This window comes from Buteo buteo, chromosome 11 (genome assembly GCF_964188355.1).
Source record: "Buteo buteo chromosome 11, bButBut1.hap1.1, whole genome shotgun sequence".
Classification (NCBI taxonomy): domain Eukaryota; kingdom Metazoa; phylum Chordata; class Aves; order Accipitriformes; family Accipitridae; genus Buteo; species Buteo buteo.
In genome coordinates, this window is record NC_134181.1 from 24,284,959 (window position 1) to 24,298,151 (window position 13,193).

Consider the following 13,193-nt stretch of genomic DNA (forward strand, 5'->3'; position numbering starts at 1 on the left):
CAGGGGAGGGCACAGGGTGTGCGGTGCCACTCCTCACCGTCCCCTCTGTCCCTCCTGCAGGTCCCTGCACCCACCCGTGCCCACCCCCAGGACACCCAGACCACGTCGTGAGCACCCACGGGGCGGTGGAGATGCTGGAGTGGGACAGTGTCCCCCCCCTTGGCCCCTCCAAATCTTTTGGGGGACACCCATGGGTGCCTGGAGAGGTGCCGCTTCTGTTTCCCCCCTTCATTAAAACACCATCATTTGGAGCTTGAGAGTCTTGTTAATGAAGCTACGTGACCAACCCCCACCCTCCCCCCCCCCGGGCATCACCCCCATTTGGCCCTAGGTTGTACCCCTCACCCCGGGATTACTGTAGGCCTTACAGTAATAACCTGGGAAGGAGTGGAAGGTCAGGGTTAAGCCAGCACCCCCAGGGGGGCAAAAATGCCGTGAGGGGGGTAACACGCCATAGTCTGGAGCCCCCCCTTAATCCTCAAGGTAGGTGGACACTAATTCCTGCCTGGCATCACCTGTGGCAATGGGAGGGAGGGGCTCTGCCAATCCCCGTTTCATCCCAAATTCCCCAGTGGGGGCACTGGATTGGCACCCCCCAAGCCCAGGCGCACCCCCCAAATTCAGCACCCCGCACCCCAAGACCACCACCGTCAGAAGGGGGGGGGATTTATTAAAAGAAAGCACGGTGGGGAGCAGCCAGGTGCCCAGCACCCCCGCGCCCGCCCGTGGCCCATCACCGCGCCTCAGGGCTGGCCAGGGTGCCATTGCTCTCCCGGGGGGTGTCAGGGTCCCCCCCCCCCTCTGCCGCCGCCGCCTCCTCCAGCGGCTGGTCCAGGCGGCTGGGAATGGACCAGTAGAGGTGGGCATCGCGGCGGGCGGCTGCAGCTGCAAGCTGCCGGGCACTGCAGGCCGGGGTGGGCACCGGCACGGTCTGGTGGAAGCCCCCGTAGTCCACCTCGTAGAAGCCTTCCTCTAGGCTCAGCAGCGGGGTGAAGCGGTGGCCCCACAGCACCTCGTCCGCCAGGTACGAGCTCCGAGCCTGGCACGTCATCCCTGCGCCGGGCAGCCAGTGGGCACCCAGCCCAGGGGTGGGCTGGTGGGGTGCCCCCTGGCAATGGGGAGGTGCAAGGGGGCACCCTGACCCCGGCTGAGGACGGGGGGGGGGCTGTGCTGCACCCTTTGTGTGGGGTACCCCGATATCTGCAGCACCCAGTGCATGGAGGACCCCAATCTGTGCTGCCCCCGGTGCACAGGGGCACCCCAGTCCTGGTTGGGGGGGGGTGTTTGTGAAGCACCCAGTGCAAGGGACACGCCTGTGAGCAGTGGACAGGCTGGGACATCACTGTCATTGGGGTCCCCTCCCCAAGCTCCTCATGGGGCCAGGCCAGGTGAAGGCTTTCCATGGGGGGGAAGGGGCTATAGGGGAAGGCTATCCCCCCCTCATGAGTCCTGCAATGGGGTTATTCTGGGTGGGGGGACCCACATCCAGGCTGAGCTTGGGGGTGAGGGTGGATTTGGGGTCACCTCCCAGCCAGGACCAGGCAGAAACACACTGTGGACCACGGGGATGAGATGTCCCCATGCAGGTGAGATGTCCCCACTGAGATGATGTGTCCCCATGGTGATGTTCCCATGGAGATGAGGTGTCCCCATGAGGATGAGGTATTCCCATGGAGGTGTCCCCCGGGAGATGATGTGTCCCCACGGAGATGAGGTGTCCCCAAGCACATCCCACCCCCCAGCTACAGCTGGCATCCCTGTTACCTGTGGCCTCCACCATCCCCTCGAGGATGACGACAATCTCGAAATCGTCCTTCTCCAGCTGGTGCCGTGAGACGTCCCAGAAGGGGCTGCGCTCGTCGATCTCGTGGCTGATGATGAGGGGCGAGACGAGGAAGAGGCGGTCATCGCCCGTCTCGAAGCCCACGCTCAGGTCGGTCTGGTCCAGGGGGATGAACTCGCCCTCCTGCGTCTGCTTGGACTTGATGAGCTTGGCGCGGATGGAGGCCTCCACGATGTGCGAGTCCCGCAGGTCACCCACGCGAAACATCAGGCAGAGGCGGTCGTCCCGCAGGGAGACCACAGCATGGGAGGAGAAGACCAAGGTCTCAGCTCGTTTGTTGGGCTGGGAGATCTTCACAAACATGCAGCCCACCATGAAGGCATTGACCATGGAGCCCAGGATGGCCTGGAGCAGCAGCAGCACGATGCCCTCCGGACACTTGTCAGTAATGACGCGGTGGCCGTAGCCGATGGTGGTCTCCGTCTCGATGGAGAAGAGGAAGGCGGAGACGAAGCCGTTGAGGTTGTTGACGCAGGGCGTCCAGGCGTGGTCCTCCAGGTGGTCCAGGTCCCCTCGGCAGTAGGCGATGAACCACCAGATGAGGCCGAAGAAAAGCCAGGTGACGGCGTAGGCGAGGATGAAGACGAGGAGGCTGAAGCGCCACTTGAGGTCCACCAAGGTGGTGAAGATGTCGGTGAGGTAGCGGTAAGTCTCCCGCACGTTCCCGTGCTGCACGTTGCACTTGCCATCCTTCTCCACGTAACGCTGGCGCTTGCGGGCGCCGGCCCCTCGCCGTCGGGGGGGCACCGGGGGGGGCTTGGCCTCCCCGGGGACCCCCTCAGTGACCCCGCAAAAGGCGGCGTTGTCCTGCGCCATTGCCCCTCAGAGGCTGCGGGAGGGGAAGGGGTTAATGGTGCCGCTCGCCCCCTCCAAACTGGGGGGGACTGGGAGGGTATGGTGGCACCAGCTGGGCTGGGGGAGGGCAGGGGGGGTGCTGCCAGGACCCGTGGGTCCCTCCGGGGTGCTGGGGGGGGGGTAAACTGAGGGACAGGAGCACCCAGGGGTGCTGAGCTCACATGTGTGTGCTCAGCCATGCACACACCTGCACTTGCATGTGTAGACACAGGCACACGCCTGCACACAGGTGCTTGCAGAGGCACCCACATGCACACACACGTGTGCACACACATGCACATGCCTGCACACACGTGTGTACAGATGCATGCAGATGCACACGCGCACACACATGTGCGTTCACACAGACGTGCAGCACCGCAGCGGGCACACCTTGCATGCGCACACACGAGCAGGCGTGCACACACGCTCACAACCCCCAGGGACACGCACCCATTTGCCCCCGGCGGGTGCAGGCCCACGTGTGCACCCCGAGGGGCTCCTTGCACGCTCTCGTGCGCCAGGATGGGGTGTGCAACGGGGTGTGCACCAATGCTGCGCACACGCTCTGGGCCGAGGCGTGCAGAGGGAGCTGGGCCTCATGCACACCCATGCACGCATGCATGTACACACGCATGCACACCCCGCTGGGCCTTGCACACGCACAGAGCTCCTGGCACACACACCCACCCTCCTCTTGTGCCCCCCCACCGCCCCCCGGCCTGGGGGGGGGGGCCCTGTGGCACCCAGCTGTGCTCCCCCCCCCCCGCCATGGGGCACCCCATTCCCACCCGGGTTCGTGGGGGCAGACATCCCAGCCTGGGGCAGAACGGAGGCGGGGGGGGGGGGCGCATCCTCCGGTGTCTGTGCTGGGGGGGGCGGGGGGCCGGGTCCCCGCGTGCCCCCAGCACCCCCCACCCGCGGAGGCAGAGGGGTCCCCGGTGCCACCCCCGTGTGCTGCAGCGGGGGGTGGGGGGTGCAGGGGGCGATGGGGCGCGGAGGGGGGTGGGAGGGCAGCAGGCCCCCCCCGGGCTGTGTGTTCCCGTCCCCCCCCCCGGTCCCCGCACTCACCGCTCGCCCCGCGGCCGCCGCTCCCGCCGGGCCGCGCAGCCCCGGTGTGTTGCGCGCATGGCGCAGGGCGAGCGCAGCGCCCGGCCGTACCGGATCGCTCCCGCCAGGGCCCGGGCCCGGGTCCGGAGCAGCCGCCCCCCCCCTTTTTTGCCGTCCCCCCCCCTCCCCCCGACACCCCCCCCGCTGTTCCCTTGGCCGCGCTCCCGCCGTTCCCGGGCAACGGCTGCGCCCCGGGAGCGCGCGGCTAAAAATACCGACCAGCGCCCGCCCCCGCCGGCCCCGCCCGCCCCCGGACCCCCCCCTGCTCCGGACCCCCACGCGTGACACCACCCCCCTGCCCCGGACGGGGGCTCAGAAGGCGGCAGTGCGGTGGACACTCGTGGGAAAGCTGGCGGGGGGGGCTGGGTGGGTGCGCACACGCGTATACGGGGGAGCGGGGGGGGCAGGTGTGCACACCTGTGCTACGGGGCTGGGTACGTGGGACAGTACGGGGGGGGGACACGCGTGAAGTGGGGCACAGTGGCGGGGGGGTGACACAGGGCACAGCAGGGGGGCGGGGGGGGCACAGGCGTGTGACACTGAGCACGGCGGGGGGTGGAGGGGGCACACGAGGTCCCGCCCTCCCCGCTGGCCCAGAGCCCCCCCCCCCCGTCACTAGCCCAAGGCCCCCCGTCGCTAGCCCAGGACTTCCTCTTACTAGCCCAGGGTCCCCCTCAAAGCCCAGCCCTCCCATTAGCTCCGGGGTTCCCCTCAATAGCCCAGCCCCCCCCCACTAGCCCAGGCCTCCCCCCATCACTAGCCCAGGGCTCCCCATCATTAGCCCAGGTCCCCCCTTCACTAGCCCAGGCACGCCCCTCACTAGCCCAGCCCCCCCATCGCTAGCCCAGGACCCCTGATCACTAGCCAGGCCCCCCCCAGCCCTAGCCAGGCCCCCCATCACTAGCCAGGGCTCTGTGGTCACTAGCCACCCCCCATCGGTGGCCAGGCCCTCCCCCGGTGCCCCCGCGCAGCCCCGGCCCCCCCCCGGCCCCCCCCGGGCAGACAAAGACGCTTTGTCCCACGGCCCCGGGGAACCGGCCCCGGCCCGGGAACAGCGGGGCCTTGTGTGGGGCGGCCGCGCCCCCCCGGGCCCCCGGCCCCGCGCCCCCCGCTGCTCCCCCTGCGGGGGGTGCCCGAGGGGTCACTCTGTGTGCGCACGGGGGGGGGGGGGCACCAGCCCCTGCCCGGCGCTGGCCGCCTCCCCCCGCTCCCAGGCACAAGGATGCTCGGGGAGGGGGGGGCGCGGGGGGGAGGATCCCTGGGGGACCACCCGGGTGGGTGCTGCCGGGACCGGGGGGGGGGTCTGCCCGGACGCCGCCCGGTGCCGGCGCCGGAGCGCGGGGGACCCCGCCGGACCCTTCCCGGTGCCGGTGTCTGCGGGCGGGGTCCCCTCGCCCCCCCCCCCCCCACTCGTCCCCCCCTCCGTGGCCGGTAACGTGACCCGGTGCGGGCCGGCTCGTTTTCCACCCCATTAACCCCCGTCCCGCCCCCGGCGGCTCCTCCCCGCCCCGGGCCCCCTCCCCGGCCCCGCCAATCGGTGCCAGCCGGGCCCGGCGAGGCGGCCCGGGCCGGAGGGGGGGGGACAGGCGGAGGGGGGGGGGGCCCGGCCCGGCCCGCCGCCGCCGGCCCCGCCGAGCCATAAAGCCCATGGGGAGCCGGCGGCGGCCGGGCTGAGCGAGGCCAGGACCCCGGGCGCCCTGGGGCCCTCCCCAAGCAAGGTAAGGGTGGCCGGGGGGGGGACCCGGGGTCCCCCATCCCCTCCGGGGCGCCCCGAGGGCTGCGGGCACCTGCCAGCGCCGCTGGATTGGGATCGGTCCCTGGGTCCCTGCAGCCCCGTGGCCTCCGGTACCAGGACCGCATAACCCCATGTCCCCAGAGCCCCACGTCCCTGTGTCCCTATAGGACTACGTCCCTGTGTCCCCGTACCCCACATCACCCGTACCCCACGTCCCTGTGTCCCCTATGGCACTGCGTCCCCATCTCCTCACATCCCTGTGTCCTATCACCCCATAACCCTGTGTCCCTCTGTCCCATGTCCCTGTAGCCCCACACCCCGTGGCCCTGTATCCCCCCGCAACCCTGTGTCCCATGTCCCCATATCCCCATATCCTCGTGTCCCTGTATCCCCATGTCCCCCATCCCCCTGTCCCTGTATCCCCATAGCCCCATTCTGCTCATCCCCAAGTCCCCATATCTCCCTGCCCCTGTCCCCAAACTCCCCATGTCCCCGTATCCCCATGTCCGTGCTCCCTGTGGGTGTCCCTCTTCTCTCCCCAGCACAGGGGCACCAGGGGGGACAGAGGATAGAGGGGCACGGCAGCCCCCAGCCGTGTCCACCCTGCTCCCCCCCGGGCATCTCCAGGGCCACCCGTCCCCAAGCCCGGAGATGTCCCTACAGCCCCTGGGGTATGAGGCCTGAGGCCCCGGGGGTGGCCCCTTCCCTACCCCAGGAGGTGACCCCCAAATAGGGACCCTCCCCGAGCACCTCGCTTTTCCTGGGTCCCCCCACTAGTGTAATGATGTCAGGTGGTCTCAGCCTGGTGCTGGAGGAGGTTAATCCACCCCCAGCCCCCTGTGGGCTCGGGTCCCTGGGGATGTGGTGTTTCAAGGGCGTTTGGGTGGAGGGGGCTGGAGTGTCCTCGGCCCCCCCAGGTCCCCACGGTGGGCAAGTGGGGACCCGCCAGGCTCTGGGTTAGTGGCCCTGGCCAGGCTGCGGGTTAACCGGGCTGTGGGTTAACTGAACTGCAGGTGAACCAGGCTGTGGGTTAACTGCACTGTGGGTTACTCGCACTGGATTAGCCGGGCTGCAGATTAGCAGGGCCACAGATTAGCCACGCTGGATTAGCTGGGCTGTGGGTTAGTCACGCTGGATTAGATGGGTTGTGGATTAGTGGGGCCACAGATTAGCCACGCTGGATTAGCTGGGCTCTGGGTTAGCCAGGCTGGATTAGCCACACTGGTATAGCTGGGCTGTGGGTTATCCCAGGCTGTGGGTTATCCCAGGCTGTGGGTTATCCCAGCTGGGGTTATCCCAGCTGTGGGTTACCTGGGGTGCAGGTTATCTCAGCTGCAGGGTGATCTGCCTGCAGACTAACCCAGCTGTGGGTTGACCAGGCTGCAAGATAACCAGGCTGCGGGTTACGCGTCATGTGGGTTAACTGGGCTGTGGGTTAGCCAGGCTGCGAGCTACGCAGGCTGCAGGTTAAGGGGCTCTGGGTTAGCTGGGCTGGGATTTAACCGGGCTGCGCATTAATGGGGTTAATGGGGCCGGTTGGAGGGGGCTACGGTTACCGGTGCCGGTGCCGCGGTGGCTTCTCTGATGGCTACGGAGGGCTGAGCCGCGCTGGCGCCGGCCGTCCCTGGGGAGCTGGGTGGCTGTGGGGACGCCCCGCTGCCTGCACCGCCGCCAGCCCCCAGCCACCCTTACCCGCCCCAGCAGCACGGGCACCGGAGGGGTCCCGTGGGAGCCTCATGCCCATGGACCTGTTGGACGCGCTGTGAGGTCAGTTCAAAAAAGGGCCAAAATGGGCTTTTTTCACCCCAGTCTGAGGCCTCCGCCTACGGCTGACGAGGGTTGGGCAGCACTGAGGGGAAAAAAACCCGCAAATCATCATTTTGGGTCCCCCCAAGGCTGTGGGGGAGGATGGGGGTCCCCATCACCCCCATGGCCAGGGCAGGGAGGGGGCTGCAGGTCCTGCCCCCCCCCCCCCATGGCATTCCCCAGTGTGGGTGGCAGCGTGAAGGGCACGGGGACGTTCCTCCCCCTGGGGCCCCATTGCCAGCCCCAAATTTGGGCTCAAATGGGTCCAGCCTCAATAGGGGGGTGCAGGAGAGGATGGGGGGGGGGGTCAAGAGGACAAAGAGGGGGTGGCAGGGGGGACCCAGGTGTCCGGGGCTTGGAGGCTGCCGGTGCAGCAGGGTGGGTGGCGGGGGACCGCGGGGCCCCCCGGGACCCCCGCCGGGGGCCGTGCTGGCGGCGGGGCGCGCGGGGCCCTGCATGCTAACGAAGGGCTTCGTCAAAGCGCCTTTGTGCCCCGCCAGCTCCATTGAGGCCTCTCCTCCGGGGCGCACAATGGCCCCACTGTCCCTGTCCCCGTTCCCCCCCCCGCCAGCCCCGCATGGCTGCCCCACACCCCCAGCCCCATGGGACCTGCCCCCCACTGCAGCCCCCCACTGCCCCGACCCCACCATGGGGATGGGGTCCTGTCCCCCCCCCCAGTTCCCAGTTGCCACCGGTACCGTGGAGACCAGCGCCCCAGTTTCAGGATGGGGGGGATGCCGCTGGCAGGAAGCCCGGCCACGGCTGGCACCACGCGGGCATGGGAACGGTGCCCGGGCTGGTGGTGCCAGTGGGATGTGGCGAGGAGAGATGTGTCCCCGTATCCCCCCCATCCCACACCGGACCCCCCAGGTGGGGCCAGACCCCTGCATTCACCCCCAGCGTTGAGCATTCCTGGAGGGAAACCGAGGCACGGGGGCAAGGGGGGTTAATGGGTAACCGGCTCGGTCGTGGCGGCAGCGGCTCTGCCTGCAGGCACCATCCCTGCGCCGGGCACAAGCACTGGCTTGTCACAACCCGTGTCCCGGCACGGGAGCCTGGCCGGGGGGCATGGGGGCACACGGCCCCTGAATGGGACTTTATGGGATGCAGTGATCCCAAAAATGGGGAGGGGGGGCAGATACCCCAAAGAGGTGTGTGGGGACCCCAAAGGGGGGGGGGTGTCAGGACCCCCCAGAAGGGGTGCAGGGGACCCTGGGGTGCACAGAGACCCTCAAAGCAGGGTGCGGGGACCCCAAAAAGGGTTGCGGGGACCCTGTAGGGATGAAGAGACCCCCACCAAAGATGGATGCAAGGACCCTGAGGGGTGAAAAACCCCAGATCTCAGAGAGGGTGCAGGGACCCCAGAGAAGAGGGCGAAGGGACTGCAGAGGAGCAGAAGGACTTTGGGGGGTGCGGGAACCCCAAAGGGCTGCAGAGACCACTGTGTCCCCTGGGGATGTGCTGGTGCCTGTCGCTGCCCACCATGGGCAGAGCTCTGGGGACATGGTGGCTTTAGGGATGTGGTGGCTCTGGGGACATGTGGTGGCTTTGAGGATGCGGTAGCTCCGGGGATGCATGGTGCCTCTGGGGACACACAGTGGCTCCAGGGACCCCCAGCAACTCCAGAACACACAGTGACTCTGGGGACATGTTGGCTCTGGGGACCCCCAGCACCTCAACTGGGATGGGGCAGGTTTGTGTCCCCAGTGCCACCATGCCCTCCGCAGGGCCTTTCACTGGGAGGGGACACAGTGCAACCAGGACAGTGGCGGTGCCACCTGTGTCCCCTGGCTTTGGCGAGCACAGGGATACCGGGCTCCAAGGAGACCCCCCAGGGTGCCACAGTGTCCCCAGTGTCCCCGGCACGCTGCCCTGCTGCATCCGTGGCGGAAACCACGGCAGGGCCAAATGCTGGCGTGGGCTGAAAGGCCCTTTCTGTGCCACCGCCGGCGGCCGGGGCTGGCAGCGGACAGGGACAGGGACGGAAACGAGCCTGGCGCTGCCACCAGCCGTTTGTCCCTGTCACCTCCCATTCATCCCTCTTCCTCTTCCTCCCTCCCAGCTAGGATGCCTGGGTCCCCTCCATGGGACGGGGGTGTGTGGGGAGAGCTGCCAGGCGACAGAAGGGACAGGGATGAGTTTGAAGAGGGATGGATAGACAGACAGGTGGGTGAGTGGGTGGGGGTAAATGGATGGATGGACGAACAGACAAGTGTATGGATGTGCCTATACAGGGATGGATGGACGGACAGACAGGTGAGAGCTCACGTGGATGGACAGAGGGATGGACAGACAGAAGCATACGGGGATGGACAGACAGGTGCATGGATCTGTGCGTCCATGGATGGATGGATAAAGGGGTCGATGGATGGATGGTTGGGGAGGAATGATGGACAGGCAGGTGGACCGAGTCTGAAGGGACAGACAGTGGGTGGATGAGCAGAGGAATGGAGAGATGGCAGATCCATAGCGAGACAGGAGGACAGACGGACGGGTGGGTGGATTGATCGATAGGGGATAGAGAGGGGCAGCCAGCCAGAGGGCTGGCTGAAGGCTGGGTGGATGGACAGACAGGTGGACAGATGGACGGAGGCTGCAGGGGAGGTGGGAGCAATAGCAGCCCCCATCACTGAGGTGCTATGAGTCCGTTGGGTCTCCACATCTGGGCCAGGGCCTCCTATATGGCTCATGTCCTCACGCTGCCTGAGGACAGCACGGGGGGGCTCTGTGTGAGCCTCCCCAGCGCCCCTCTGACGTGAGACATCCTCCTGGCCTCAGCCCCTGCCTGCCACTGTAGGGGGAGGCAGCACAGCCGGTGGGAGCACTGAGGAGGGGTGGAAGGGGGGTGTGTTGTCCCCCCATAGCTTCTACCCACCCACCCGTGCCCCAATGCACCCACACATCTATCAGTGTCCCCCACATCCTTCCTCTCCATCTACCACCCCCTCAGCTCCGTCCCAACCGCCCAACGAACACCAAACCTCCATCCTTCCCCCTGTCCATCGTCTCTGTCCCTCCACCCACCCCTCAGGTCCAGCCATTCCTTTCGTCAGCTGTCCATCCTCTCACCACACACCATACATCCATCCTCTCTATCCATCCGTCTTCATCCATCCATCCACGCACCCATCCCTCCTCTCCATCCATCCATCTTCTCCATCCTTCCTCTCTGTCTTCTCCATCTGTCAGTCTTCATCCATCCATCCATCCACACGTCCACCCATCCCTCTTCTCCACCCATCCATCTCTATCCATCCACCCACCCATTCCTCTTCTCTATCCATTCCTCTTCATCCCTTCACCCACTCGCCCACCCACCCACTCAACACTTCCCATCCATCCACCCTCCCTCCCCTCTGCATCCCCAGCACCTCTCTCTCCCAGGCGGCACCTCCTCACTGTCACCTCTTCCAGATGACGTCAGCCACCAAGGTGTACTACAGCCAGACCACGCAGACAGACAGCCGCCCGCTCATCGGCTCGGGCCTGCGCCGGCGCCGGGTGATGACCAAGGATGGCCGCAGCAACGTGCGGATGGAGCACATCGCCGACAAGCGCTTCCTGTACCTCAAGGACCTGTGGACCACCTTCATCGACATGCAATGGCGGTACAAGCTGGTCCTCTTCTCCGCCACCTTCGCGGGCACCTGGTTCGCCTTCGGTGTCGTCTGGTACCTGGTAGCTGTGGTCCATGGGGACCTGCTGGAGTTCGACCCACCGGCCAACCACACACCATGCGTCATGCAGGTGCACACCCTCACTGGTGCCTTCCTTTTCTCCCTGGAGTCCCAGACCACCATCGGCTATGGCTTCCGCTACATCAGCGAGGAGTGTCCCCTCGCCATCGTCCTGCTCATCACCCAGCTGGTCCTCACCACCATCATGGAGATCTTCATCACTGGCACCTTCCTGGCCAAGATCGCCCGGCCCAAGAAACGTGCTGAGACCATCAAGTTCAGCCAAAATGCGGTGGTGGCCCAACACAACGGCAAGACCTGCCTGATGATCCGCGTGGCCAACATGCGCAAGAGCCTGCTCATCGGCTGCCAGGTGACGGGCAAGCTCCTCCAGACCCACCTCACCAAGGAGGGCGAGAGCGTCCGCCTCAACCAGGTCAACGTGGACTTCCAGGTGGACACCTCCTCCGACAGCCCCTTCCTCATCCTACCCCTCACCTTCTACCACGTGGTGGATGACGCCAGCCCCTTCCGGGACGTGGCCCTACGGACGGGCGAAGGCGACTTCGAGCTGGTGGTCATCCTCAGCGGTACCGTGGAGTCCACCAGCGCCACGTGCCAGGTGCGCACCTCCTACCTGCCCGAGGAGATCCTCTGGGGCTACGAGTTCACCCCGGCCATCTCCCTCTCGGCCAGCGGCAAGTACGTGGCCGACTTCAGCCTCTTCGACCAGGTGGTGAAGGTGACGGCGCCCTGTTGTCTCCACGAGACCGTCCGGTTCGGGGACCCCGAGAAGGTGAAGCTGGAGGAGTCCCTGAGGGAGGCGGCAGAGCGGGAGCGGGAGGGAGCACCCCTGAGCGTCCGCATCAGCAATGTCTGAGCGCCCGCCAGGATGCCGCTGATGCCGCCGGAGGTGCCACCAGCTCCCAGAGATGCCACCAGCACCCGGAGAGGCCACCAGCTCTTTCCCCCATCCTGTCCTCCTGGGCCGTTTTCCCCCTTCCTTGTGGCATGGGGCAGCTCCCTCAGGGACCCCCGTGGGTGTTCGCCTGCCAGTGGGGCTGTCCCCGCACCCCGTCCCAGTCCACCCGGGGACAGGGCTGTCCCTGTCCCTTCTCACCTAATGCTCTGTTAACACCAGCCAGAGACCCCCAGCCCCATCACAGGACACAATCCTGCTGGGAGATGCTGTCCCCAGGGAGGGGGACATGGCCACCTCCAGCCCCTGGGGACAGCCAGGGACACCACTTCTTGCCAGCCGGGAGCCGTCTTGCTGCCCGATCCCACCCCAGTGAGCTGGGGTTGAGAACCAAGCCACTCGCTGCACATGGGGGCTGGGGAGCAGGAGGCTCTGACCTCATGGGACCTCTCCCCTTGCTCGTGGGACCCCCCCATCCCTGGGAAGGCTCAGGCTGGGGGGTGCAGACCCCCTCCCCAGCCCATCTCCCCCTGCACCCCCTTTGTCCTCCCCAAGGCCCCCAGCCCCACAGCACTCAAACCACTGGGGGCCATGGGTGCCTCCCCATGTCCAGGGTCATCGCACACTCAACAGGGGAAACTGAGGCAGGAGAAGCCCCTGAGCCCCCCTGTCCTCTACCACCACCCCCAGAGCCGGGCCCTCCTCCCTGCACTGACCGACCCCCCCCCCCACCCGGGCTGTGGGGACACACACACACATCGGGGCGTCACTGATAATCGGACACGGCTGCGGTGCCGCGTCCCCTTGGGCTGGGCGCCCCCCTGGCCCTGCTCGAGCCCGTCGCTGCTGCTAACGTAGAGCTCTGCTATTAACGTGCGGCCCCAGCTGCCCCCCCTTGCTGTGCTGAGGCCAGGAGATACATATACATACATATATATATATATATAGTGTGACTAATCTATATATATATAACGGGGAAGGAAGGTTCCCCCCTAGAAAGACTGGCTCGCTGAAGCTCCACTGCCATCAAGGCACCCTGGGGTCTTGTCCTCGATTTGGGGGGAGAAAAGGCAAAGCAGTTACTAAATAAAGGTTATGTTGATGGTGGGGAAGGGCTTTGCCAGCTGTGCTGGGGAAGGGGGGCAGCCTTGTGTGTCACCCTTGGGTCCCAATGTCCCCAGGGTCCCAATGTCCCCAGGGTCCCCCTCAGCCCCCAAAAGCAGGTGGGGGGGGGTCTGCAGAGCCATCCCTGACCCATCCACCCATGTC

The 13,193-nt window shown here is 66.6% G+C and overlaps 2 protein-coding genes across 4 annotated transcripts; one reads left to right on the forward strand and one right to left on the reverse strand.

Annotated features, from left to right (window-relative positions):
- Positions 1-662: 662 nt before the first annotated feature.
- KCNJ9 (potassium inwardly rectifying channel subfamily J member 9) lies at positions 663-3,905 on the reverse strand. Its single transcript, XM_075040649.1, has 3 exons — positions 3,749-3,905; positions 1,765-2,672; positions 663-1,053 (listed from the first exon to the last, which is right to left on the reverse strand). The coding sequence occupies exons 2-3, from the start codon at positions 2,657-2,659 to the stop codon at positions 734-736; spliced, it is 1,215 nt and encodes a 404-aa protein (XP_074896750.1). The 5' UTR covers positions 2,660-2,672; positions 3,749-3,905; the 3' UTR covers positions 663-733.
- A 1,372-nt stretch (positions 3,906-5,277) lies between these two features.
- KCNJ10 (potassium inwardly rectifying channel subfamily J member 10) lies at positions 5,278-13,030 on the forward strand. Of its 3 annotated transcripts, none has more exons than XM_075040651.1 (2): positions 5,278-5,505; positions 10,713-13,030. In XM_075040651.1, exon 2 carries the CDS (start codon positions 10,743-10,745, stop codon positions 11,883-11,885), a length of 1,143 nt encoding a protein of 380 aa, XP_074896752.1. In that variant the 5' UTR covers positions 5,278-5,505; positions 10,713-10,742; the 3' UTR covers positions 11,886-13,030. The 3 variants fall into 3 exon arrangements, with proteins under 3 accessions (XP_074896752.1, XP_074896751.1, XP_074896753.1); XM_075040650.1 differs by having other exon boundaries at positions 10,743-13,030; XM_075040652.1 differs by lacking the exon at positions 5,278-5,505 and adding an exon at positions 7,143-7,289 and having other exon boundaries at positions 10,743-13,030.
- The last annotated feature ends 163 nt before the right edge of the window (positions 13,031-13,193 follow it).